This window comes from Triticum urartu, chromosome 3A (assembly GCF_056163025.1).
Source record: "Triticum urartu cultivar PI428250 chromosome 3A, HENAU_Tu73, whole genome shotgun sequence".
NCBI classification, from domain to species: Eukaryota; Viridiplantae; Streptophyta; class Magnoliopsida; order Poales; family Poaceae; genus Triticum; species Triticum urartu.
This window is the reverse complement of record NC_141875.1, coordinates 169,213,819-169,241,545: the sequence shown is the minus strand read 5'-3', so window position 1 is coordinate 169,241,545 and position 27,727 is coordinate 169,213,819. Positions and strand designations below refer to the sequence as shown.

The window sequence follows — 27,727 nt, the reverse complement described above, 5'->3', positions numbered from 1 at the left end:
TTTCAATGCATCGGTTCAGCTTGCCACATGGGCTTCTTTCATCGTCCCCACATGGGCAACTGCTGTTTTTTCAAATGATTTCCTTCCTTTTTAACTGCATGGCAACTCCTGCTTGTTTTTACATGGCAACTGCTATCTAGGCCAAATGGCAACTCTTATTGTACCTACATGGCAACTGCCATCTTTCCATTGGCTAGTGTGCTCATCCCATACCTAGTTTTGAAATTGCATTCCTGGCAGATCAGACATTTTTATCATCCTTCAAGTTGGCTAGCATGGCAACTCTTGCTGGATTTGCATGGAAACTACTAACTATGCCACATGGCAACTCATATTCCCCTTACATGGAAACTACCAGCTTTTCCACCTATTTTTCATTTTTTTAGATTTTATACCATGGCAAATATTTTTTGTTCATTTTTAATACCTTTTTCACGTGCTTTCTTTTTTGCAAGGTGAAGAAGACTACTTCATGTGGGGCCATGCATATCATTAGGGACCCACTCGAACGCCTTCATTCAAAGTTGTCAACAGGGGGCAACTCAGATGTTCATGAGGCGCCAGTTGACAAAACTGTTGCTGCACCGTCAACTGTTCCCACTAACTCTGACGCAAGTGGCCGACCATCTCCGCCGGTTGCAGATGTGCAGGTTAGAACAACAGGCATCCGTACATCAGGGAGTGACGAGTCGGTATCTGCCAGGACAGCTGAAATACTGCCAACTCTTCTGGCAATGAAGGATGCTGCTGTGAGCCATGCCACCCCATCAGCAAACGTTGAAGTGGACGCTCCCAAGACCAACCTAAGCAAGGAAGATTCCCGCTCATCTAACACTGATTCCAAGCGCGTGCGTGGTGGCACTCCTGTGTCCACGACAGAAGTGGCTGAGGCGGCAGTTCATAACGATGTGCCATCTGCAGGTGAGAGTCTTGGCACAACAACTCCAGCTCCTGTTGGTGTAGATACTGCTAAGGCGACTGTTTCGCGTGCTGGTCTTCCACCGAGGCGTCGTAGCCTCCGCAAGCAATCGACAGACATACCCAACGCACCAGCTATAGCTAGAAGCAGCAGAGATGAGTCTGGTTATGTTCCTGCGTCCACACTGTTCCCGCCACCTGCCAAAAGCAATGTGATGGAGAAACCAGAAGACCGGAGCACAACTGATGTAGGTGTCAATCTGGGCACGAGTGACGCAGGTGAACGTCCGGAGCAGACTGCGCCTTTACCCGCCGTGGAAATCCCCAGCTTAAATCTACGCACTTCTAGGCTCCCAGTCAATGTTGGTGTCCCCTACAGCCCAAACAAGAAGATTGTCAAGGAAGTTGCGGCTGATACCGCTGACAACACGCCCCGCCCTACAAATAAGCCCGATCATTCTGTAGCGGCCGATTCAGATATGTTTGCTGATCTTTCACCCTTGGATTCTGCCCCGCAAGTTGTTCGCGGTCCGGCCAGTAGGGATGAGAGGCACCCAATGGCCTTCACCCCATCGAGCTTCAGCCTTGGCATCAGTCAAGATCAACCAGTGGTGCCAGATCCTATGCCAGTTGCCTTTGCTTTCCCGGGAGGTATGCCCGCAATGATGGCGCAGCCAATGGTCGAGGGCAGGAAGGCTGTCAAGTTCGCAGAGCCGATCGTCCAAGGTACATTTCTTATGTGCTTATCATTTTCTTATATACATCTGTGTAGTCTGACTTTTGCCCCAAGCATTTTTTTGGGTTTCTCACTTGTGATGGCAACTGTTATGTGATGACATGGCAACTGGATTTGCTGCACCATGTCACCTACATTTTTTTGTTGCCATGCTGCATTTTACATTCGGCAATCACATGGCAACTGAAGTTGATTCAACATGGCAACTGTAGTTGTTGTCACATGGCAACTACAGTGCAATACACATGGCAACTGGATTTGCTGCACCATGTCACCTGTATTTTTGTTTCCATGCTGCATTTTCCATTCGGCAAGCACATGGCAACTGGAGTTGACACAACATGGCAACTGTAGTTGTTGTCACATGGCAACTACAGTGCACTACACATGGCAACTGGATTTGCCTCCACATGGCAACTCCCTACTTTTTGTACCTACATTTCACATCAAGCACCCTATCTTTTCACATTCCATTTTTTTTGTTTTCCAGGTATCCTAACCCACTTTTTTTGCTCCTTGCAGGCACCCCTGAGGAGATTTCACCATCACTTGATGAATGTTACCGTAGGATCGAGGAGGCAGCATTGCAGAGGAGGTCCTCACGAGGTCAGGGGCAATCAAGTTCCAATGTGCCTGCAGATACTGTATCTGAGGATACCATTAGGAGTGCCACCCCTGGTTCTGTGAGGCAGCAGAGGGTAGTTCACCCACCTCCCGCGGAAGACTACGAGCCCGAAGTCAGGGCCACAAAGGAATAGACCCAGCTGTACGATATTGTCAAGCGATTTGGAAATGCGAGGGCCAGTAGCAAGCACATGAAGGAGCTGAAAGCGTAATGACCACATTTTGCTTTGCTCTTTCTACCATTCATAATTTTTTTCTACTTTCTATATATGATCCGCTTACGTTTTAGCTCTTCCTTTTTTACTTAGTAGACATGATTCTTTCATGTTATATCATTTTCATACAGCTCATGTTTGGACAGAACCAAGGTCATTCAATGCGAAGCGACGTACGTCGACCTAGGTGATCTTGCCGAGTCCGTGAGGCCAAACGGTAAAATGTCGACGAATGTAGTTGCATGCGGGATTGACTACATCAACAAGCATATGGATATGTGTCCCGACAAAACAATCATGCATTAAAGTGTGACCTGAAAAATATGGGATGGTGACTTCCACCAAAAAATCCTGAGGAAGAATTTTGCTCAACACGGTCAATTCAAGCTCACACTGAAGAAATATGTGAGTACTCCTTCCCTGTTTGCACTTTTTTCACATGGTATGGTTTTTTGCCATTATCTGCACTCTGTTTATGTGGCAGATGTTTCATGTGGCATCAGCTGCCGTGCAAACTGACTTTTTGATTTTTGCATCCCGTGCAAACTATGTGGCAACTTCAAAGTAAAATACACGACAAATTTTGTTCATACATGGATGGCAACTTTCTTTCAACTACCCACTATAACTAAACATTCTACGTGATTCTACTTTTTTTGTCCCTCTGCTGTTCTTCATGTGAACTCTGCTTCTCATTTCCTTCAGTTTTTACATGCAGGTCATGTTCCCCATGTTCCAGGAGCTTGCACCACACGACCCACACGACAAGTGTGGTCACCACTATGCGATCTGTCTTGACCTGAAGAACCAACGCTTTGAGGTGCTTGATTCAATGCATTCGGCAGCCGATGCAGACCTTACTTCGCATGCTGAATTCTTCATCAACAACATCAAAGAGACATGGAACCGTCACTACGAAAACTCAAAGGTCCAGATCAGACATTTCCCGATTGAGTACGTGGCGACTACGAAACAAGGGAACACGTAATTTCCTACCCCCCCTTCATGTGCCATTTACATCAATCCCACCCCTCTTTGTTGTTACATTTGAATTGAATTTTATCATTGCTATGCCTGTCCTTTTTGTGAGTTCACCTGACTCTTTTTCTTGTGCAGGACGGACTGTGGCTTTCACATGTTGGAATACCTTGCAAAGTGGGAAGGTAGACTTGTTCCCACTGTCAATGCTGCAACGGTCGTTGAGCTCCGAAAATTTTACACATGGAATTGGTTGACGAATGAAGATTTGAACAAGCGGTCCGGAGCACGCGAGTCGTGGAGGAAGCTGTCAAGAAAGTCATGAAGAAGTACAAGTGATCACGTGGCGTTACACACCGGACGCATACCTTACATTCTGTTGCCGAGGATTGTAAGGTACTACCTTTTGTTCTTCTCAAAAACTATGTCCGTGTGTTATTCTATGACTACAACCCCGAGTAGCCTAGTACGCAGTGGTGGTTCGTGAGTGACATTTGAATATTTTCTGTAATATTTTGTGTGGATGTGAACCTATTTCAGGCGTGATAGTCGTTTTATGTTTATCATTATTATTGTGGTTTCATCGTTTGCACCACCAGGTTGCTGCTTCGAATGCATGCACTATGTTCTAAAACATGGCAACTGTAGTTCATCAGACATGGTTATTAAAAGTCATCATCATTTTTTCATTTGGCTATTTTTCTTCTTCTTTTTCATTGCTAACTGCACCGGCTACCATGGTAGTTTTGATCATGTAGCCGTAACCTTTTCTGCGGTAGATGCACGTTATGCTTTTTCAACTTTGTTTCCGATATTGCACACAACACAACATGTGTGACTAAAACGTGTCGAATTATCATGAAAATTTATGCGATGTAGAGTCATTACAAATAACATGGCATTTTTCAGTACAGCTAACAGGGCAGATTCAGTACAAAGAACACGGCAGATTCATCATAAACAAGATGGCAGATCCATTATACTTGACATGGCGGATTGAGTATAATTAACATGGCAGACCCATTATATTTACCATGATAGATTCGGTATAAAATATCATGGCATATTTAGTACAAAATAGCATGGCAGATGAAACACATATAACATGGCAGATCAAGCACATACAACATGGCAACTGCAATTACCCATTCAATGCATTTTCCTGCAACTTCTGATGCCCCTTGAGGGAGTCCTGGATTAGGGGGTGTCCGAACAGCCGGACTATATCCTTTGGCCGGACTGATGGGCTATGAAGATACAAGATTGAAGACTTCGTCTCGTGTCCGGATGCGACTCTACTTGGCGTGGAAGGCAAGCTAGGCAATACGGATATGTATATCTCCTCCTTTGTAACCGACCTTGTGTAACCCTAGCCCCCTTCGGTGTATATATAAACCGGAGGGTTTTAGTCCGTAGGACAACATACAATCATACCATAGGCTAGCTTTTAGGGTTTAGCCTCTCTGATCTCGTGGTAGATCTACTCTTGTACTACCCATATCAGCAATATTAATCAAGCAGGACGTAGGGTTTTACCTCCATCAAGAGGGCCTGAACCTGGGTAAAACTTCGTGTCCCCTGCCTCCTGTTACCATCCGCCTAGACGCACAGTTCGGGACCCCCTACCCGAAATCCGCCGGTTTTGACACCGACATTGGTGCTTTCATTAAGAGTTCCTCTGTGCCGTCGCCAGAAGGAAGGATGTCTCGTCTCGTCTTTAAAGACGGTACTACTGTCGGGGGAGCTTTGGCTGTCGGCCAAACTCTCCGGCTAGGCGGTTTCATCATGACCGCCTGTTCGGCCGCCGCGCCGACGATGACTTCTCGGGTCATCGAAAACAGCCTCCACGTCAAATCGGCACTCGCCGAACAGATGGATCCAATGGAGCTCGCCTCCTTAAATGAGCTCTTAGATCGCATCGCCGCCTTGGGAGTCGCTACGGACTATGATCGGATTGGGCTTAAACCCGATCAAAGGGAGATTAACTCTCCATCGGTCACCCATCATATTGCAGTGGTGGAGTAACAATGCGGCAACCTTTCCTCCATCTTGAGGACCAACTATGTCCGGATTCCCGAGCTCTCTGAGCCAGACGCCCGTTCGCGGGAGGACAACATCCAATCCCTGAACTTAGAGTCAGGCAGCGGGCCAGGATTATCAGGTCACAACCCGGAACCGGAACTTCCAAAATTGGAAATTCCTCGGCCCCTGGATCCCAGATCGGGTGAGGGTTCAGATTCAATTCCACCCACCCACCCAAACATAAGCGATCTTTCCCACATCAGGCAAGAGCCCCAGGAAACAGTACATCACTATTGGGCCAGATTCCTCCTTGCGATGAACAAGGTTAAGGACTGTCGCGAGGAAGACACAATCCTATTTCTCTGCAATAATTGCACGGACAAGGGAATCCTTAACGCCATAAATCGCCGTGAGATAACACACTTCGCTGACTTGGCGTCGATAGTACGAAAGTACTGCGCGATGGAAAGTGCCTGGAAAACCGAAATAAACTTTTGGGATAATCCAGCCCTGAATACAAACCCAGTCCGAAACAAAAGGGTGCATTATCACAACACACTCGGGTCAACTACCAAAAAGCAAAAACCCTCTATAGGGTATGGAACCATACTAGAAGGATGGCTCAACGGACCCTGCAAAATTCATAGTACAGCGGATACAATACCAACACACAGCCTTAGAGCATGTTGGATACTCCGGCAGGTGGCCAAAAGTGGTGAGGATCTACTTCTCCCAAATACCACAGAGCACCATCCCGTGGATAACAATACGGTGTTAACGGTCTTTGAGACCTTCGCGTCAAATAATAGACGCAAGCGAACACTCCGCAGCATGGCCAAAATCTGCCACGTAGCAGCAATAAATCCATGGAGAGATACGGCTATTACCTTCAATGCCAGTGACGAACCTAAATTCCGAACAGCCCGAGCACCAGCCGCACTGGTCCTCAGTCCAATCATGGACGACTTTCGACTCACCAAAGTACTCATGGATGGCGGCAGTGGATTAAACCTCATCTATGAGGAAACTCTTCAAAAGATGGTAATAGACTGGAACCGCATTGAGCAAAGTAGCACAACCTTTAGAGGAATCATCCCCAGTCGGGAAGCACGCTGTGCTGGGAAAATCACACTAGATGTGGTATTCGGCATGCCGGATAATTACAGGTCTGAAGAAATTACATTCCAAGTGGCCCCGTTCAGCAGTGGTTATCACGCTCTTTTAGGACGGGAGGCATTCACAATCTTCCAAGCCGTACCGCATTACGGGTACATGAAGCTCAAAATGCTCGGGCCCAACGAAATCATCACTCTCGCCGGCGATTCGGACACAACACTCCGCGCCGAAAACAAAACAACCGCATTGGCCCTCGAGGCATTATCCGAAGCCCTCTCGGTCGAGGAATTAACCACGCTACGCTCCAGAGTGGACAGGGACGACGTGATGCTCAACAAGAGATCCAAGTCCACCTCTTTTAAACCAGCGGATGAAATAGTCAAATTCCAAGTCCACCCGACGGACCCTACAAAAACAGCCTCCATCGGGGCACAACTAAGCCCCACTGTGGACGCCGCACTACGAGAGTTACTGTGCGAGAACTAGGACATATTCGCCTGGCATCCTTCAGACATGCCAGGAATCCCACGCAGGCTGGCCGAGCATAGCCTCAATATCCTAAAGGGATTCAAGCCGGTCAAGCAAGCTCTTCGGCATTTCTCCGAACCTAAGAGACAGACCATGGGAGAGGAACTAGCCAAGTTATTGGAGGCCGGATTCATCAAAGAAATAAAACACCCGGACTGGCTAGCAAACCTGGTGATGGTACCAAAGAAGGACAAATCCTGGCGCCTTTGTGTCGATTTCGAAGACCTCAATAAAGCTTGCCCAAAGGATCCCTTCCCCCTCCCATGCATTGATCAAATCATTGATGCTACCGCAGGACACGAGTCATTGTGTTTCCTCAATGCATACTCCGATTACCACCAAATCAAGATGGCGGAGTCCGACCAAGCCGCAACGGCATTCATCACACCATACGATCCCGTCTGTTTTAACACAATGCCTTTTGGGCTCAAGAACGCCGGCGCAACATATCAGCGCATGATTCAGACATGTCTGGAGAAGCAAATCGGCAAAACAGTAGAGGCATACGTAGACGATGTGGTTGTTAAAACCAAACACGTCGACTCTTTGATAGACGACTTGAGGCTCACATTCGACAACCTCCGAACATACGACATCAAGCTCAATCCGGAAAATTGCGTTTTCGGCGTACCAGCCGGAAAGCTCCTAGGTTTCATTGTCTCCAGCAGAGGTATCGAAGCTAATCCGACCAAAATCCGAACTTTGTCATAGTTGGCTACACCAACAGACCCCAAACAAATCCAGAAGTTAACTGGATGTGTGGCGGCTCTAAGCCGCTTTATCTCCCGCTTAGGAGAAAAAGCTTTACCCCTTTACCGCCTTCTTCGGTGCACCGAACACTTCGAGTGGGCGGACGCTGCCTCAGCCGGATTGGAAGAAATAAAGGCCATTTTGGCAACCAACCCAATTCTGGTCGCGCCAAACATTGGCGAACCAATGCTATTGTACATTGCGGCAACTCATCAAATTGTAAGCACAGTGCTCGTCGTCGAACGAGAAGCCGCCGGACATAAATTCCCTCTTCAAAAGCCGGTATACTATGTATCCACTGTCCTCACTCCATGCAAATCATGGTACCCACATTATCAAAAGATAGCCTATGCAGTATTCATGGTGTCCCGGAAGCTACGACACTACTTTCAAGAGTGTTCGATTACGGTAGCCTCGGAAGTGCCACTTAATGATATTATAAACAACCGCGACGCTACGGGCCGGATTGCCAAATGGGCCATTGAGCTCCTCCCATTCGACATAACATAGAAACCCCGACGAGCCATTAAATCGCAAGTATTGGCCGACTTCGTCGCCGAATGGACGGAGGCCGAACTCCCTAAAGAGTACAGTGCATACTCCAACTGGATCATGCACTTCGACGGTTCTAAAATGCTGGCCGGTCTAGGGGCTGGCGTCGTCCTGACATCCCCAATCGAGGACACGTTCAGTACGTACTGCAAATATTGTATACAGACTCCAACAATGCAGCCGAATACGAAGCTCTATTGCATGGTCTTCGGATGGCAGTCTCCATGGGCATTCAACGCCTGGAGGTGCATGGGGATTCAAACCTTGCAACATCCCAAATAAATGAAGACTTTGACACCAATGATCCGAAAATGGCGGCCTATCGAAACTCCGTCCTAAAAATGTCAGCTCGGTTCGAGGGGCTTGAATTTCACCATGTGGCTCGAGAAAACAATCAGGCGGCGGATGTCCTTGCCCGCATCGGCGCAAAACGCGATACGGTCCCCCCAACATATTTCTGGAAAGGCTGTTCAAGCCAGCCGTAGTATGGGAAGGAGACACCGGTAACAATAGTCCGGACCCGGCCAAAATGCGCGATACCGAATACTCTAACACAATCGGAGGCTCTGCCCCCGAAATAACACCTTCAGCCCACGTAATAATGGCCATTACTGCCCCATGGACAGAACCATTCCTGGCCTACCTAACTAGACAGGAACTTCCGGAGGATCAAAATGAGGCACGCTGCATAGTACGGAGATCCATGGTCTACAGGGTCCATGAGGGAGAATTGTACAAGAAAAGCACTACCGGAGTCCTTCAAAGGTGCATCTCCGAAGAGGAAGGGCGGAATCTTTTGGCAGAAATTCACGCCGGACTTGGCGGTCATCACGCCGCAGCCCGGGCTCTTGTAAGCAAGGCCTTCCGCACATGATTCTATTGGCCAACAGCCCAGGCAGACGCACAGGACTTGGTCCAACGTTGCGCCGGTTGCCAGCTCTTTGCAAATCAAAGCCACATGCCACCCACCGCCCTCCAAACAATCCCCATTACATGGCCCTTTACGGTCTGGGGGCTTGACATGGTTGGACCCCTTAAAGGGGGAACCCACAAGAAAAAATACTTACTTGTCATGGTGGATAAATTCACCAAATGGATAGAGGCCAAACCTGTTAAAACAGCCGAATCCAGACCGGTGATAGACTTCATATCCGGGGTTGTACACCGTTATGGCGTCCCCCACAGCATCATCACTGACAATGGCACGAACTTCATGGACGACGAGGTAAAACTCTGGTGCAGAAAAATGGGCATCAAGCTCGATTATGCTTCTGTCTATCACCCACAAACCAACGGTCAAGTCGAGCGAGCAAACGGTCTTATAATGAGCGGCATTAAACCCAGATTAGTGTGTTCCTTAACGGAGTCTGACACGAACTGGGTAGAGGAGCTCGACTCCGTACTCTGGGGGTTGTGGACCACGCGGAATCGTAGTACCGGATATACACCATTTTTTATGGTGTACGGCACAGAGGCAGTCTTGCCCTGTGACATAATTCATGACTCACCTCGAGTGCGCATGTACAAAGAAAGAGAAGCCGAGCTCGATCGGCAGGATAGTCTGGACACCTTGGAGGAGGAGCGCGACGTAGCCAAAGCCCATTCCGCATTTTATTAGCAACAGGCTCGCAGATACCAAAGCAGAGAAGTACGGGCCAAAACTTATAACGTTGGTGAACTAGTTCTACGCCTGCCGGATAAGAAAAAGAACAAGCTCGAGCCTAAATGGGAAGGTCCCTTCATTATTGACCAAGTTCTGACCGGCGGAGTGTACCGACTGCGGGATGCATCGACTAGTCGACTCGAGCCGAACCCATGGAACGCGGCCAGGCTCCGAAGATTCTACGCCTAGCACCGGACTCTATGTTAGTCCCCTCCCTTTGTACATTTTTTGCATATACATCATCTGTCTTGTTTCCCTTTCTTTCTTTCTCTTATTATTTCTCTAGGCCTTCAAGGGTCACCTTGTGCCTCACTTGTACATTACAGATGCGCTAGCTGCACTCTCCATACCTGGGGGCTTCTTTCACAGAAGCTTAAATTATTTATCTGGGCCTCACGCCCAACACATGTGTTATACTTCCGCATGTACCTTTTTTTCACCATTATATGCATCGATATGACTTAAGTTTTGGCCAAGCTGGGTTGCATGGCTCTTGTATTTATGGCCTACGTTCCCTTAATTCAGCTAGGGCATAAGGGGAGCACCTCTGCGATTGTTACTGCCGGGTCAGCCGGATGTGTACCTCAGACTGGGTGAAGCTGAAAGCTAGCATTCTTAAGGGAATATTCGGTCGGTGAACAAAAGATGATTTTTATTTATTGTCCATATCTGCCCCCAGATGCTTTTTCTGCGTTTCTTATCGCAGTCCAGACATGCACTTTAGGGCATGCTTACCCAGGGAAAGGAACCCTTAATGGAACTATTCTCCCTGGAAGATGTTTCTTACTACCCATGTAATATAACATAACTAGTTGGGTACTTGTCTGATAAAGCACTAATGACCCCTACGCCTGGTCTCCACGCATACCCCAGTTCTTATATAACTGAGCGGGTATTCGGATTCACTCCGGACTATCGGGCCCGGAGGTTGAAGCGAAAAGGTCCGCAATGACAAATGATCTACAATCCGGCTAGAAGGCATTATACATGTCACTTTAATTACATAGTCATGCAGACTGACTAAACTCCTCTATACCATCGAACAAGCGGTCTAGCTTACAATTCTGTTCGGAATACTTTGCGGCTAATTCTACTTGCCCATAAACTAAGCTAACGGGGATCTCTTTTTTGTCGGGCCCCACAGGTCCGACCTCGGCCATGTGATTTGGGTCTGCCTTGGTATACCGAGTATTCACCATGGCCCAGGCCTCTCTGACACCCTGTCGGCAGGCCGATAGCTTCCATAATCGGAGGCGCCGCCGTGCTCCCTTGAGCTTCTCCATAAGCTCTGCAACGCCCTCTGGCAGGGAGACAGATGGCCACAAAGCCTGGGCAACACCTTGCATCACCTGCCGAACTTGTTCGTGCAGAAGTGACAGCTCGGATAGAAGATCACCCGCAGACCCGGGCATTTCCTCCGCGGGACGACCCGTCAGCATACCTACAGACATAACGCTGTTAGTCGGCTTCTTCGCCGAATTCCTTTAAAAGGATTCGTTCAAGAACTCACTGAAAATGCCGCGCCGAAGCCGCTTATTCTCCTTCTCGGAGTCGGCAAGCTGGCCCCGAACATCTTTTAGTTCCACGCTCAGCTTAATATTGGCGTCTTGGAGATTGTTTTTCTCCCGCCTAACCTCAGTCAGCACGCGTTTGCCAGCATCTAGCTGTCGCATAACATGCTGGTCCTCCGGATTTTCTCCGGATTCATCTGCAACATCTGTTGTTAGATCTGCAGCCATGCCACACATTATATGGCAACCATTACTCTTTAAAATAAATGTTACCAGCAGGTGACTTTTTCGGTTCCTACAATGCGGCCACAGCAGCCCGCAGTTGGGTCTTGCATTCCTCTAGCTCCTGTGTTAGCCTAGTATTCTTCTTTGTAAGAACCTGCACAATTAAGATGATCCTTAAATCAGTTCTGCTAACTGTTTCAAGTCTCAGGGGCTACTAATACATATGAATCGTCAGATTCACTTACCCGTACATCCTTTTCATATTGATCAGTGGCTCTGGCTAGGCCATCTTGAGCAGCATGGAGGTACGCATCTCTGGAATTAAAGGCATCAAATGCCTCTGGTGAGAAACAAGTGTCCCGGAGTACGGCCCAGCGGCGCCTATGGTTCATGGCGCTTTCCACTTCTGAGTTAGTAGCGGATAACCTATCCGCATCCTCCGTAGAGGGATTATCCGGCGCCTGCCCCATATCGGCTTCCGCCTCTATGTCCGGTCCTGGCGCCCGGCTGGTGGAAGCATGATTAGTAACATCGCCGGACATATTCGAGCGTTTTTTCTGTTAAAGAAACGCGGGCGTCATTATATTTCAAGAGAGACGAAAACCACGGAGCGGGGTTTGTTATACCTTTGTGCTGGCGTCTCCGTCTTGACCGCCTTCCTTTTTGGCCTACCCGGCCTCGGTGCCTCCTGTTGGTGTGTTGCCATGGGCTCGGCAAGGCGTCCCGAATTCCTTCCCTATAAAATGCCATGTGTATATGGTGGGTGAAGTGTCTAAAAGGGGATCCTAGTTTTGGAGTTGGGATTTTTTTGGTTTTTCTTACGTGCGATGCAAGGATATAGTCCGGGATAGTCGGCCGTAATGGCCACCATGGCATCATCGCAGCTTAACTGATAGAATTGCCGGTCTATCAGCTCCACGGATATAACCAAATCTTCTTCGAGTCCGGAGTCGAGGGCCCGGTCAGGGTCCTCTGGTTGTGGAGAAGGGCTGCTGACCTCCTTTATGGCTTTTCGCAGTTCCTGCCGCAAAGTGGCAAGGTGAATATTTACGATAAAGAATGCGGAAAAAATGGGAGCAGGGAGATATAACTTACCCAGCTTGGAGGATTGTACATGGAGAATCCATCCCGTGGTTTGATGCGGGTGAACTCCTCCTCCTCACCCTTGAACAGTTCGGACAGAATCTTCGCTAGAGCGGCAGCATTGTCCGGACCCTTACGCCCGCAGCGGGTGGCGTCATCCGCCCTGTTATAACACCACAAGGGGTGCCCACGATATTGAAGTGGCTGCACTCCCCGCATTATGCAAATCGACATAACTTCAATTATTGTCAATCCTGATTGAGCCCGTGCTTTGATTCGGTTCATCAGATAGAGGACTTCTCCGTTGTCTTCCGCCTGGGGGCTCCGTGGGCGCCAACTTCGGCGCTTCTTTAGAGGAGCATTGTTGAACTCAAGTAGACCCCGCCGAACAGGTTCCGGAAGGGGGACGTCCTCCATATAAAACCATTCCGAAGGCCAGTCTTCGGATGGCTTCTTTGGGGTACCGGACAGGTATCCGGTATCGGTGATGTGCCATATTTCGGCTCCGCCCACTTGATAAAGTGATTCCCTCTGTGTGCGAGGGACAAGGCAGAATAGCCTTTTCCATAGCTCGAAGTGAGCCTCGCAGCCCAGGAACAACTTGTAGAGGGCAACATAGCCGGTGATATGTAGAATGGAGGCAGGGGTGAGATTGTGTAATTGGAGGCCGTAGAACTCCAGGAGCCCGCGGAGGAACGGATGAATTGGAAATCTGAGTCGCCTTAGTAAATAAGGAACAAGGCAGACCTGTTCTCCCATGGAGGGACAAGGAAGACTCTCGCTGTCTCATCACTCTTGCATGCTTCATCAATTAGCTCAGCATAGTTCTTTGTCAGCACAACGTGCCTCACGGCTTCCATGGTTGACTCAGGTCTCTCATCATGCACAGCCAGAACTGCATTTGTTGTCTGCGGCGCCAACGCGTCGTCAGCGTCCCAAGTCCATCGCCACCTTATGAAATGGCGGGGCATCCGTGTCACACCGTTCATGTCCATTACTTTTAGTATGTGACAGCACACAATGTCGTCTCGTTCAAACTTGCAGCATTGGCAGTAGTATTCGCCTTGGCCGATTGAGGCTTTCACGAAGTAGTTCCTTCCTTGTCCGGGTCTTCAGGTTCTGAATCTGATATGCCCAAAATAGAACACACCTTGAACGTATGTTCGTCCACCTGGAAAGCCGTGAACATGCTGGCACGCTTTATTTCTTCCTGGAATCTGCAAGTTTTGTGTGTTTTTTGTTAAACTGTCGTGCGCTCTTTTTTGTAGCACCTTATGTTGTCATGGAAATAGAAATACATTTTGTTTGAACATGGCAATTATAGTACATTGAACATGGCAAATATAGTACCTTGAACATGGAAAATATAGTACATAAGACATGGCAACTGTAGTACATTAGACATGGCAACTGCAGTACATTAAACATGGCAACTGCATAACATTTTTCAACTGGCCATCGTCATTTCCACAACAACATTCCCAATGGAAGCACATTGCATAAAACATGGCAACTGCATTTTATTAAACATGGCAACTACAGTTGAGTAAACAATGGCAATTGCATTTCAGCAAACATGGTAGTTGCATTTTAGTAAACATGGCAATTGCATTTCAGTAGATATGGCAACAACATAACATTTTTCAGTTGGCATTGGCATTCGCATACCATCATGCGCAATGGAAGTACAGTGCATTAAAACATGGCAACTGCATTTCATTGAACATGGAAACTGCATCTGGGTAAGCATGGCAAACAGAATTTCCATTGAACATGGAAACTGCAGCTGAATAAGCATGGCAAACAGTATTTCATTAAACATGGAAACCACATATCACGGCAACTGCATTGCATTCTATATGGCACCTACTACCTTCGTGCTTTGCGCAAATAAGACTTGTAACACAACTGACTTGTTAAAGATCTTGTTGGTGTATATCTTGCTCATTTGCCTCTCCATCGGTAAATACGTTAGCAATTTTGGCTGCTTTAGCGCGGTGTTCGCTTCTTACTGTAGCTCAGATCCCAGTATTTTTTGTTGCAAAGCTGTGTACTGCTTGGCAAACTGTAGCAATGAGTTGACAGGGCTCACGTACCGCTTCAAAATAGCATTGAACCCCTCACTGCACTGCGTAGTCTGCAGAAACAGGAAGAAGCACTGCATGAAGTAGGCCGGCACCCAGTACATTCGCTTCTCCCACAGGCTAGCAAGAGTCTCGTTGTCTGGGACTTGATATGTTTCAATCATGGCCATCCAGCTCCTTTCAAACTCCTTCACCGTCAAGCTGTGGTCCACGCATAGCTCGAATGCCTTGTGCAGCTCTGGACGGTCAGCAAAGAATGGTCCTAGCGTCTCCTCAGCCTTCTTTATAATGTGCCACCTGTAGTTCCTGTGCACTGCCAACGGAAAGACCTCCTCTATGCCTGCACGCATGCTAAAATCCTGGTCTGTTATTATGTTCATCGGAGCAAGTCCATCCATGCACTCCAAGAAGGTCTTGAACAGCCAAACGTACCCATCCGTGTCTTCGTTCCAAATGAGCCCGCATCCGAACTGCAATGACTGATTGTGGTTATTTATTCCTATGAATGGAGTGCATGGCATATTGTACATATTAGTGAGATACGTCACGTCGAATGAAATGCAATCTCAGAAATGTTTGTAGGCTCTCCTTGCAGCACCCTCCACCCAATACATGTTCCTGACATGGTCCTCATCGTCCAACCTTATCCTGTAGAAGAAATCTGGATCTTCCTTCGCTTTCTCATCGAAGTAGGCCATTGTGGCCTCTATGTCAGCCAACTTGCTCTCTCTATGGTACTTTTCCTTTAGGTTTGTGACGTCAGCTGGTATGTAGGGCATGCTACTCAGAGTCCCTTTTTTGGTGTGGATGAGTGATAGTATCTGGACCATTCTTGATGGATCGACGTTACAATCATGTAGCAGCTTTATGAATTTCTTCTCGAGGGGGGTGAATCCTCTATGGGCGGTCAGAAATTTTACCAGGTCGAACTTCTTTATGAGTTTGTGGTTGTGCTCGTCAAAATATTCAGTGACCACCCACTGTGCTCCATCTACGTTTAGCTTACACCGGACAGGGCATTCGATCTTGAGAATGATACATCTCTTTCGTTCCGGAACGACAGGCGCAACACCTTTTCCCTTCGTGCCTTGTGGCACCTCATCTCACATCTACTGTACTCGTTAGTTTTCTTAATTTTCCTATGGTATTCGGTGTTGACCGCAAACCCATGAAACTTTGCATATGTCTGGTAGAATTCCTTTGCTTCTGCGAACGATTCAAATCTCTGCCCAACGTACGGTGGCTGAGGTACCATGATCTCCGATTGCCCGCCATCTTCATCCCCTTGTGCTTTGTCATCAGTTTCATCATTCACTTCAGTATCGGCGGCAGTTTCATCTACTTGAGTGTTGCCAGTGCTTATGTTCAAAGGGGTGCCTGTCGGCCTTGCTGGAATGATCGCCATTTCCGACTCTGACTCAGCATTGTTTGCGGCATTATTGTTGGCTGGTTGGTGGAACGCGTCTTCCGTGCGCTTAGAGCTCCCCGCAGTAGATGTCCCGCCGCCGCTGTTCACTATAGTTGTAGGCCCTGTAATAGAAAAAAACAGGTACGAGCGTAAGATTTTGCTTGAATAACATGTATATTGTAACGGATCACATCAACTTCAAGTGATTTGGCATGACATCATTCAAACAGCAAGCCGTGAGTCTGTGTGTGGACATGCATGGCAACTGTAGTTGTCCAGTCATGGCAGCTACAGTCCAACAAACATGGCAACTATTGTCTGCCAATGCGCGACAACCAGCTCCTTTTTAGTACGAAAACTTGGATTCTATATGCATGGCAGCTGCAGTCCTGCATACATGGCAAATACTGCTACCAATACATGGCAACCAGTGTGTTCTAGCATCAAAACTTTGCATTCTAGACTTGAGCTCACTAGGCAAATACGATCACCCATTAGCGCTGCACACATGCTTCTAGCAGTTGGCAAATTTCCGAAGACAATATACGACTCATTGCACACAACCACTTGTTAGCGTTTTATGCTTGATTTTTTCCACCATCACTGATACAAATCTTCTTTTTCGTCACGTGCTATTTTTGCCACAAAAACAATTGTAGTGCTCTTTTGTGGTTCAATTTTTTCCTTACCTTGTTGTGCTGCATGTGCCCATCTTGTGTGGTCTGTCACACCAAATTGATGTGCTCTATCTGCAATCTGTGAAGCTTGCCACGAGACGTTTGCCGGGGTACCACCACCGTAATAACCTGTAAGCATCATAGTAGTTGGTCAATACATGGCAACTGCAGTTTGTGCTGGCATGGCAACTGCAGTTGTCCTGGCATGGCTACCGCAGTTGTTCCTCCATGGCAACTACAGTTGTCCAAGGGGGCAACAACAGTTGTCCAGGGATGACAACTGCAGTTATTAATTCATGGCAATTGCAGTTGTCCAGTCATGGCAACTGCAGTTGTCAACTATGCTCCTTCTGCTAATTCACCGTCCGCAACTTCACTTTTTATGGACTCACCTGTGTATGACGTCGATGGCAGGTACATGGGTGCTGCCTGCTGCCACGTGCTGCATGAAGGCTCTGTGCTTTCCCATGACATAACTCGTGAGTCTTTTGCCAACCTTTGCAAGTTTATTTTTCATGTCCAGACCAGTATGTGTTCCTTTTCGTATGCGTTACCTTGATTAGCCATATTAGCTAGTTGAAGTTGGCTGCCCGTACATTTGTCAGTGTTAGTGCCCTGTGACTGAACTTGCCACGGAGCCCCCCTGAGTGTGTTTTGGTCGTAAGAACCTGCGAAAAAATGACAGTGTAGGACATAAGTAGAATGTCATCTTCATCGTCGCGAACAGGGCAAATGTTCTTTTCTTTTGTTATCATGCATCATACCAATGCCTGCATACTGTCCTACTAGTGGCATTAACGGCCCTGCAGAAATGAGTTGAGTGTACTCTGCTGCATCCCAAGGGGGCGTTTCTGGTCTTTGAGAACCCCAAGTATCAGCGCCATCTTCGTGATTCATTTTTTTCCGCGTCTCGTTTCTGCCAATGTGCTCTCAATCACTGCATGAACAAGTACACATCAAAAATCTACAAAAAATGTATCCTTGTGCTGCTTGCATGTAGAAGTTAACGCGTCAGTGTTATCACATTTTCATCTATAGGCAACCAACATATCATGGCTAGTAGGACATGCACATCCACTATCTTTTCTAAAATCTGGGTGCTAGCTATCTGTTTGATTCGATGGCATCAGCCTCTACAATAGGATGGCAAGCAATAAGTTGACATGGTGGCAGTTGACGACAATGATAGGTGGCAACTGACGTTAGACACCAGTGGCAATTAATTTTCACACCCCCCATTTATTCCAAATTTCTCAATTTTTCTCTCCCTTTTTATGGATTCCTACACATCCATTCATTTACCAACTACGTGCATCAATCTATTGAGAACTTACGATTATCTCTAGCATAGTACATGGCAGATCTAGTGTATTCTGCTTGGCAACTGTGAAGACACACAACGTATGTAGTGTTTTACCCCTGTAGGATGGATCTAGTTGCCAACTTTGTCGATGAGAAGCAGTAGGGAGATCGGGAGATTCACCTGCTTTTAGCTGGTCGTCTTTGGAGGGCGTTGTTGGAGTGGGGGTGGGGGTGGAGGGGGGTGGGGTGGGGGAGATAAGGGGTGTGGTTTGCGGTGGGAATGCCCTACGGATCATGGCAACTAGAGAAGGCCGGCGATGGAGGTAGGGGTTCGGGAGGTGGGAGAAGATGGCGGCAGTCGGGATTGGGAATCGATCAGAGGTCGGGACGGCTGGATCGTGCGGGCTGCTGGGTCCTCTGGCCCGAACGTGCGGGCGGGGTTGCCACACACCGGACGTGCGGGCCGTGCCTTTGCGCGCCCGGACGCGGTCGTGCGGACTGGTTCCTGTCCATGCCACATGAGGCGTGTGGCACAACTACCCGATACACCACACATGTGGCAGTTATCGACGTCCAAACCTAAAACCATCCACATGATGAGTATCAGAAAACGAGTTATGGGAGAAAGACTCGGTTAATTTATTTCAAAAGAAGACCGATAAAACTTTGGAAACCAGCATCAAAGGATGGAGCACAACCTCATTCACGTCAAGTCTCACTGGAAGTACATTTTTTATTTCTGAGCCACGCAGGAGAATGGATTGACAACGTTAACAAGAGACAGAAACATAACAACAACCAACTGCCTTGCTACCATCGATAATACCTTCAGTCCTGTCAAGACGGCGGATCAAGCATATATATAGCAGAATTATAAAGAGTAGCGGTGGTAACATCTGAACTTAAGCAGTGACAAGAAAACAAGCAAAACGTTTCAGCCATGTTGCCGATTTCGCTGAGTCGAGTGCATGCCACCTGATAGCTTGATGTACTACGTACTTCCCCTACCTGCGACCAAGGAAAAGAAAATAACAAAGAAAGTTTTAGCGTGCCAGTTTGTGTGAGTATTTAGTGACAAAAACACTAAATTTGGTCAACGAACATACAAAACTTAATCGACGTAACCTGTTAAGAAGTTAACCCTGGTTCTCATTCCTCATTCTCGCCTCACAGCTCGTCATTCACGACACCCTCGGTCTTCTTTGCTGAACCTTCCAAGGGCAGAGCATATTATGTTTAGGCAAGGCATACATGCTTCAGCTCATTTGATCATCTAATGCTTCTATGGATTTCTGACATTACACAAATACATCAACTACGCTGTTCTTATGTTTAACAGCTGCATCACTATGCTCATTCATGACTATATATACCTTTTGTTACAGCAATGGCAACTGGACCAAATAAACAAAGACGGAGCTGGCACGTACAAGCATTCTGATAATAACATTAAAAAACAAAATATTCTGATACCTAGTCTAGTATGGCAAACAAAAAGAGAAAGGTAATGCATTTGAAGAAGCCACACTCTTAATAATGGAGTGTAGTGACAATTTCAAATAGATGTTTAAAAAAAAACAATTTCAAATAGAAACAGTAGCTCCCCTAACAAAGTTCAGTTGGAAATTTTGCACACACACACACACACACACACACACACACACACACACACACACATATATATATATATATATATATATATATATATATATATATATATATATATATATATAGCAGTTAACAATCTTAGTATTGTAAATAGAAACCCATAGCAAGCATATAGACCTATCCAGTACCTATAAGATAATAAAGCCTAAAATGTATATTGGAGTATTCGACGTACGCTAACCAAAATTGGCAGAATATTTAATTAGCATTAGCCCTGCAAGGATAAGTGGTGCTCTAAAAGTGTTTTACTTTATAAGATCATCTACACCTTGAAGTAAGTAAGTGTGTGTTACTCTAGAAGCCACAATTCTAAGAAGCCCCTTATATTTATCAAACATAAGGCCTCCCATCACTAATAACAAGCTAAGCTAACACAGCCTGAAAGTCCCAATATTTGCATATCTTCTCTCCCAGACTCCCACAACTGAGATGTTAGACAATCGGACATCACACACAATACACCTCTGTCACTCGCAATGTTAGACAGGAAATCACCATTTCCAATCACCAAACAAGTAATAAGAATCAACAATCAAAAGAAAGGTATAGACGGTAGAATTACCTGAGCTGAGAGCCCGTGGCAGCTGCCAAGCGTGAATGAAACTGGTGGCGACGTGTTCGCTAGGCGGCGCCACCAGCTCGTAGACCTCACACTCCACAACCTTGCGAGCACGCACGTCGACGCCGAGCAGATGCTCGTCGAGGAAGAAGTAGACCACGTCCGGGTTGGTGGGGTGGATGAGCGCAAGCACGGGGATCTTCCTGGGCAGACCAGTCGCCTTGTAGCTCGCGTCGTCCCAGATCTCCGCAAACGTGGCCTCGTACTCCAGCTTCCACTCCGTGGTGTCCGGATCGGCGAGCGTCCAGACGCTGACCTGGGCAGCGCTGTTCCTGGAGTACATGTCCGCGAACCGCAGCTTCCCGCTGCTGACACCCACGCAACGGTACTTGTCGAGCACTCCCCAAGCTTCCATGAACTTGAGCTGCTTGCCCTCCGGGAGAGGGACGGCTGTCAGCACCGGCTCGTCCGCGAATGGGTCGCATGTGAGGAGGCACCAGGAGAGGTCGACCCACCAGAGCCTCCCGGCGTGCGAGACCACGCCGTTGGGGGCGAACTGGCGGGCTGGGAGCGGGTAGCCGATGAACCTGGTTACCCATTCCCCGGCTTCCGACGAGAAGCGCAGGAGGATGGCTTTGCCATGGCCGAGGATCTGCTGGAGCTGAGCGACAATGTAGTGGCCACCGCCCCCGGGGGAGGAGATGAGGCCGAGGTGATCCCGGTTCATGATGAGCTCCGGTTTCGGGAGCGGGCGGGCGGAGGCGGTGGTGGCATCGAGGACGAAGTAGCCGGCGACGAACGGGCGCCAGCTGAACTCGCGAAGGCTGGGGGTGTTGATGACGGTGGGGCCCGTGGCGCGGCCCTGGTTGGCGTGGAGGAGGAGGAGGCCGGAGGGGTCAGCGGCGAGGACGGACGGGAAGTTGTCGGAGGTGGTTCGGCCCGGGAAGATGCGCGAGGGGATGGTGAGGAGCGCGACGCGCGGGGGCGGCGGCAGCGCGAGGGAGAGGTCGGCGCCCTGAGGGAGGTCGGCGTCGGCGGCCGCCACCCGCGGCACGCTACCGAGGATGACCCAGGACGGCGACGAGAGTGCACTGCCGTTGGACTGCTGAATGGTGGTCGCGGCGGCGGTGAGCAGGGGAGCAAAGAGAAGCAGGCAAGCAATGGTGGCTGCGGATGCCATCTCGGCACGCTCGCTCGCTCGGCTTGCGCCTGTGAACTGGCGAATGGTGGCCGCGGCGACGGGGATGAGGGTTTTGTGGGAGGAAAGCGAAGCAGGCTGTGAACTACTACTACTAGTAGATGAAGCGCGCGGCGCGTTGCACGGCACGGGTAGGGGCAAAGAGCACCGATGGGTGGCACGCACGGCATGCCAGGAGCCACAGCTGCAGGGCTGCAGCAGCCTAAAGCAAAGGACTAGGCGGTTGCAGACCGAGGTGATACCAAGGGAAACACTTGCACTGTGCCAGGCATCCCATCTCCCATGGTGTACAACAGTACAGGGTGAAAATGAAAGGCACGGTCGCCGGTGAAAAGGGCATGTCCTGTAGGTCCTGTCCTGGTGGAGGCGTGTTGAGTAGCGTCGACTGGAACAATGCGAGGGAAAAACAAATTCGGATGAAGAAAATTGCCCAAAATTGAAAAATAACATAAGAAGATAGTATACGTGGATATTCGAATCACTGCATTCATGAATGCAAAGTTCCCACGTTCAATTTGGTCAGTCGGCATTTTTGGTCAATTTTATAAATGCTAATAGAAAGCTTCCAGGTTTAAATATACCACTTGCAATTTTTTGCATTTTCCTAACCCACCACTTCCGCTAGTTCTATTTTTCGTCTACCATCAAGTGGTTGTCCAAAAGAGGAAATGAGGATTGTCATTTTGTGTAACCGACTAACCCTGTTCGCAACAAATCGATAGGGAGAGGAGGGGGTCGGGGGATAAGTATTATATTTGTCATATAACCATCAAGAGGTAAGTTATATCTATTTTTTTTATTGTCGAAAGGTTTACTCAAGTTGAAAGTGATGATCACAATGATGATTTTGGCCCAAAGGATTGAGAGATCGATAACAATACTGATAACATGGACGATTTAGTGTATAAGGACTTGCTTAATGAGGATAAAGATTCTATTGATGAGTTTTTTTTTTGAAAGGTCCTATTGATGAGCTTGACACTCCTAAAAGAATTGGAAAAACTAGTGAGACTTCTGGTACTCAACATGGTCTTATGTCTGCTCCTGCAGTGACTTTTCATCCCTCCCAGTTTGCCGAAGTTGTTGTTCCCAAGATTTTGCCCAGCTGTTGTGGTTATTTTCGTTCCTGAGATTGCCCAGGTTATGAAGATCAAATGGAAGACTATGTGGTGCCTGGCAGCGGTGTGTATGTTGATCATGAGGTTGGTTTGGAGTTAGATAGAACTGGTTTTCCGGTCCATTCCATTCCACTATTGCCTATGCTACAGGTGTGTCTGTTCAGAAAATTTATTGTAATGAAATCTGGAAGATCTTGGCTCTGAACTGATGAAAATTGATCTTATTCCGATCATGAGATGTCTATCGATTCTGCTGTGAAACCTGCTGTTGAGAAAGCAACCAATGGGATTGTACTGACCAGAAGTTGACCAAACGGTAACTTGCTACCGAGCAGGAGAACTGGGAGCATATGGTGGTGCAAAAACCCAATACTGGAAATCATGGGAGGCACAACTTTATGTCTAAAGTTCTAGCTTACAAGATGAAGAAGAATTAGGAGGTTCCTTAAACTTTAAAAACCAAGTCTTTGCCTCTTATTCTTTACACTTAGTTGGATAAACATGCTCCTGTTGTTCGCCTTATGATTGGGGATACTAATGCTGAAAAAATCATTATAAATATGATTGACCTTGAAAACATCAATTGTGTTGACTTTGCTTCCCAAAACACTCAGATTTCTTTGCCTAAATCAACTGATTTTGAAATGTTGTGATCCTGAAGTTTGTACTCCACTTGTTGGCGTTTCTACTAGTTCTAGCTCAAGGGGCACTGCTAATCCTATAACTTTGTTAGATAATGTTGTGAGATTTAGACCTTGTAGTCTCTGACGCCCCTTTAAAATCTTATGGTAGGTGTTTTTGGAACATTCATGGTCTTGGCCAAATTGAAAAAAACCCAGTGTCTCGTGGACATCATTGCTAATATAAACACGATTTTATTGGATTTCAAGGAACTAAAGGGTAGATCATTTCTCGTGGTTTTTTTAGTTCTATATCTTGTAATTTAAATTTCTCTTGTCAGTTTTTGCCTCTTGCTAATACTGTTGTTGGTATACTTATCGGTATGACTACTGACATGTTTGAGATAATTGGTTGTACTAATAGAACCTACTGATTAATAATTATTGTTAAGAATAAACTAGATGGCTTTTGCCCGCATATGGTGATGGTATATGGTTCTTCTTATGTAGAGTTTAAATTGGATTTTATAAAATGAGAGGCACAAAATTGTGGAGTTGTTTACCTATCATGTCCTTTTGTGTGGGGATTTTAACCTAGTTAGAGAGGCCAAAGATAAATCTAATTGTGTGGTTAATAATAGATGTACATTTTCGTTAAATGTATGGTTTTTTATTCAATAATCTATGTATATTAATATTGCTGATATGGTTTTTTTACCTGGAGTAACAATCAAATAACCCTATATTTTCTACCATTGATAGGGTATTCTCCTCCATTGACTGGGAGAGTCATTTCCCTCTCTCTACCCTTGTCTCTTTTCCTAGGGTTGGGAGTGACCATGCCCCCTCCTTTTGGATACTTGGGAAGTTAGTAACCCTACCTCAAGACCTTTTAGACTTGAGAATTCGTGGCTCGAGCACCTTGATTTTGTGCCCTTCAGTGCATAAAATTTAGTCTACCCCCCCCCCCCCCCACACACACTCAACTCGGCCATCGATGTTTGGAAATTTAGTGTCAAACTTTTTGCAGAAAAGGATCAAAGGTGTAGTATTAATCTAGAAGCCCCCCTTAAAAAGAAGAAGTCCCTCCTTCTGGAATTTGATATTATATATGTGTTCTTTCAGAAAAATCTTCTTTCTAATGGGGATATTCAAAGAATGAAGGAAATTAAAGAGGAGTTGTGGGAGATTTCAAAAATAGAAGAAACTGCCATCTCACGCAAAACTAGGGATATGAAGGTAAAAGAGGGTGATAGGAACACTGGTTATTTTCGTGTTGTTGCTAACCAAAGGAGGATGAAGAATCATTTGTATGTCCTAGTCGGTGAAGATGGGCCTGTTTATACTACATGAGATATGCTTTATCTAGCTACCAACTTAAAAAAAACTTTGTGGCATGAAACCTAAGCCCAATTCACCTAGGTATCCATTTTTGGTTTGCTGGTGAAAAAATCACTGATGAGGAAAATGACGAGTTTCCAAAACCGTTCTCCAAGAAGGACATTAGGGAGGCTATCATGGGGTCCTATTCCAGTGGGCCCCTAGGGTCAGATGGGCATCCTTTCTCTTTAATCAAACTTTTAGTGAGCTTATCTAAAGGGACTTTATGGCCCTAGTTAGAGATTTTGAGAATGACACTCTTGAACTTTATAGGCTTAACTTTTATAGTATCACTTTAACTCCTAAGGAGAATAATGCTAAGCAAATGAAAAAAACTAGACTTATAAGTTTGAGCAACTTCTCTGTGAAATATTTTTAGTAAAGCCTTGACTGATAGAATTTCTATCACGGGGGATAGTCTTCTTTTCCCTTGTCAAACTGCTTTTGTTAGAAGGGGATACGTTTTGGAAACTATGATCTCATGAGGCCATCCATGAGTGGCATAGTCCTAGGAGGGCTGATGTGAAGGAAATATGCCCTAGAGGCAATAATAAAGTTGTTATTTATATTTCCTTATATCATGATAAATGTTTATTATTCATGCTAGAATTGTAGTAACCGGAAATTTAGTACATGTGTGAATACATAGACAAAATAGAGTGTACCTAGTATGCCTCTACTTGACTAGCTCGTTAATCAAAGATGGTTAAGTTTCCTGACCATAGACATGTTTTGTCATTTGATGAACGGGATCACATCATTAGAGAATGATGTGATGGACAAGACCCATCCGTTAGCTTAGCATAAATGATCGTTTAGTTTTATTGCTATTGCTTTCATCATGACTTATACATGTTCCTCTGACTATGAGATTATGCAACTCCCGAATACCGGAGGAACACCTTGTGTGCTATCAAACGTCACAACATAACTGGGTGATTACAAAGATGCTCTACAGGTGTCTTCGATGGTGTTTGTTGAGTTGGCATAGATCGAGATTAGGATTTGTCACTCCGATTGTCGGAGAGGTATCTCTGGGCCCTCTCGGTAATTGACATCACTATAAGCCTTGCAAGCAATGTGACTAATGAGTTAGTTGCGGGATGTTGCATTATGGAATGAGTAAATAGACTTGCCGGTAACGAGATTGAACTAGGTATGATGATACCGACGGTCGAATCTCAGGCAAGTAACATACCGATGACAAAGGGAACAACGTATGTTGTTATGCGGTTTGAACGATAAAGATTTTCATAGAATATGTAGGAGCCAATATGAGCATCTAGGTTCCGCTATTAGTTATTGACCGGAGATGTGTCTCAGTCATGTCTACATAGTTCTCGAACCCGTAGGGTCCGCACGCTTAACATTTGATGACGATTTGTATTATCAGTTATGTGATTTGATGCCCTGAAGGTTATTTGGAGTCCCGGATGAGATCATGGACATGACGAGGAGTCTCGAAATGCTCGAGATGTAAAGATCGATATATTGGAAGGCTATATTCGGACATCAGAAAGGTTCCGAGTGATTCGGCTATTTTTCGGAGTAACGGAGAGTTACGGGAATTCGTTGGGGGAAGTGGTGGGCCTAAATGGGCCATACAGGAAAGGAGAGAAGGGCCTCAAGGGTTGGCCGCCCCCCATGGCAAGTCCGAATTGGACTAGGGAGGGGGAGGCACCCCCCTCTCTTTCCTTCTCCCTCTCCTACTCCCTCCCTCTCTCCCCTCTTGGAAAAGGAAGGGGACTCCAACTAGGATTGGGAATCCTAGTTGGACTCCCCCTATAGGCGCGCCCCTCCTAGGCCAGCCTCCTCCTCCTCCCTCCATTATTTACGTGTGCAGGGGGCACCCCAAAGGCACTTCAAGATTTGTCTTAGCCATGTGCGGTGCCCCCTCCACAGTTACACACCTCCGTCATATCATCGTAGTGCTTAGGCGAAGCTCTGCGCCGGTAACTTCATCATCACCATTGCCATGCTGTCATGCTGACACAACTCTCCTTCGGCCTCAACTGGATCAAGAGCCCGAGGGACGTCATCAAGCTGAATGTGTGCTGAACGCGGAGGTGCCATACGTTCGATACTTGGATTGGTTGGATCGCGAAGACGTTCGACTACATCAACTGCGTTACTTAACGCTTCTACTTTCGCTCTACGAGGGTACGTGGATACACTCTTCCCGCTCGTTGCTATGCATCTCCTAGATAGATCTTACGTGATCGTAGGAAAATTTTGAAATACCGCGTTCCCCAACAGTGGCATCCGAGACAAGTCTATGCGTAGACGTTATATGCATGAGTAGAACACAAAGGAGTTGTGGGCATGGGTATATACATATTACTTGCCGTCACTAGTTGTTTCTTGATTCGGCGGTATTGTTGGATGAAGCGGCCCGAACCGACATTACATGACCGCGTTCATGAGACTGGTTCTACTGACGTGCTTTGCACACAGGTGGCTAGCGGGTGTCTGTTTCTCCAACTTTAGTTGAATCAGATCCAATGAACAGGGTTCTTTCTGCAGATCAAAAAGCAATCACTATACCATGTTGTGGTTTTTATGCCGTAGGTAAGAACGATTCTTGCTAAGCCCGTAGCAGCCACGTAAAACTTGCAACAACAAAGTAGAGGCCGTCTAACTTGTTTTTGCAGAGCATGTTGTGATGTGATATGGTGAAGATGTGATGAGATATAAATTTTTGTATAAGATGATCATGTTTTGTTAAAGTTATCGGCAACTGGCAGGAGCCTTATGGTTGTCTCTTTATTGCATAAGATGCAAGCGCCATATAA

At 46.8% G+C, this 27,727-nt stretch overlaps 2 protein-coding genes across 3 annotated transcripts; both read right to left on the bottom strand.

The window, feature by feature from the left end:
- Nucleotides 1-14,929: 14,929 nt before the first annotated feature.
- On the bottom strand, nucleotides 14,930-15,703 carry LOC147979070 (protein FAR1-RELATED SEQUENCE 5-like). Its single transcript, XM_087515016.1, has 2 exons — nucleotides 15,604-15,703; nucleotides 14,930-15,504 (listed from the first exon to the last, which is right to left on the bottom strand). The coding sequence occupies exons 1-2, from the start codon at nucleotides 15,701-15,703 to the stop codon at nucleotides 14,930-14,932; spliced, it is 675 nt and encodes a 224-aa protein (XP_087371142.1).
- Nucleotides 15,704-19,181: 3,478 nt separating this feature from the next.
- Nucleotides 19,182-21,981, bottom strand: LOC125528411 (uncharacterized). 2 transcript variants are annotated; one of them, XM_087546703.1, is made up of 3 exons: nucleotides 20,623-21,981; nucleotides 19,518-19,597; nucleotides 19,182-19,400 (listed from the first exon to the last, which is right to left on the bottom strand). In XM_087546703.1, exons 1-2 carry the CDS (start codon nucleotides 21,797-21,799, stop codon nucleotides 19,560-19,562), a joined length of 1,215 nt encoding a protein of 404 aa, XP_087402829.1. In that variant the 5' UTR covers nucleotides 21,800-21,981; the 3' UTR covers nucleotides 19,182-19,400; nucleotides 19,518-19,559. The 2 variants fall into 2 exon arrangements, with proteins under 2 accessions (XP_087402829.1, XP_087402828.1); XM_087546702.1 differs by having other exon boundaries at nucleotides 19,518-19,603; nucleotides 20,623-21,979.
- Between the last annotated feature and the right edge of the window lie 5,746 nt (nucleotides 21,982-27,727).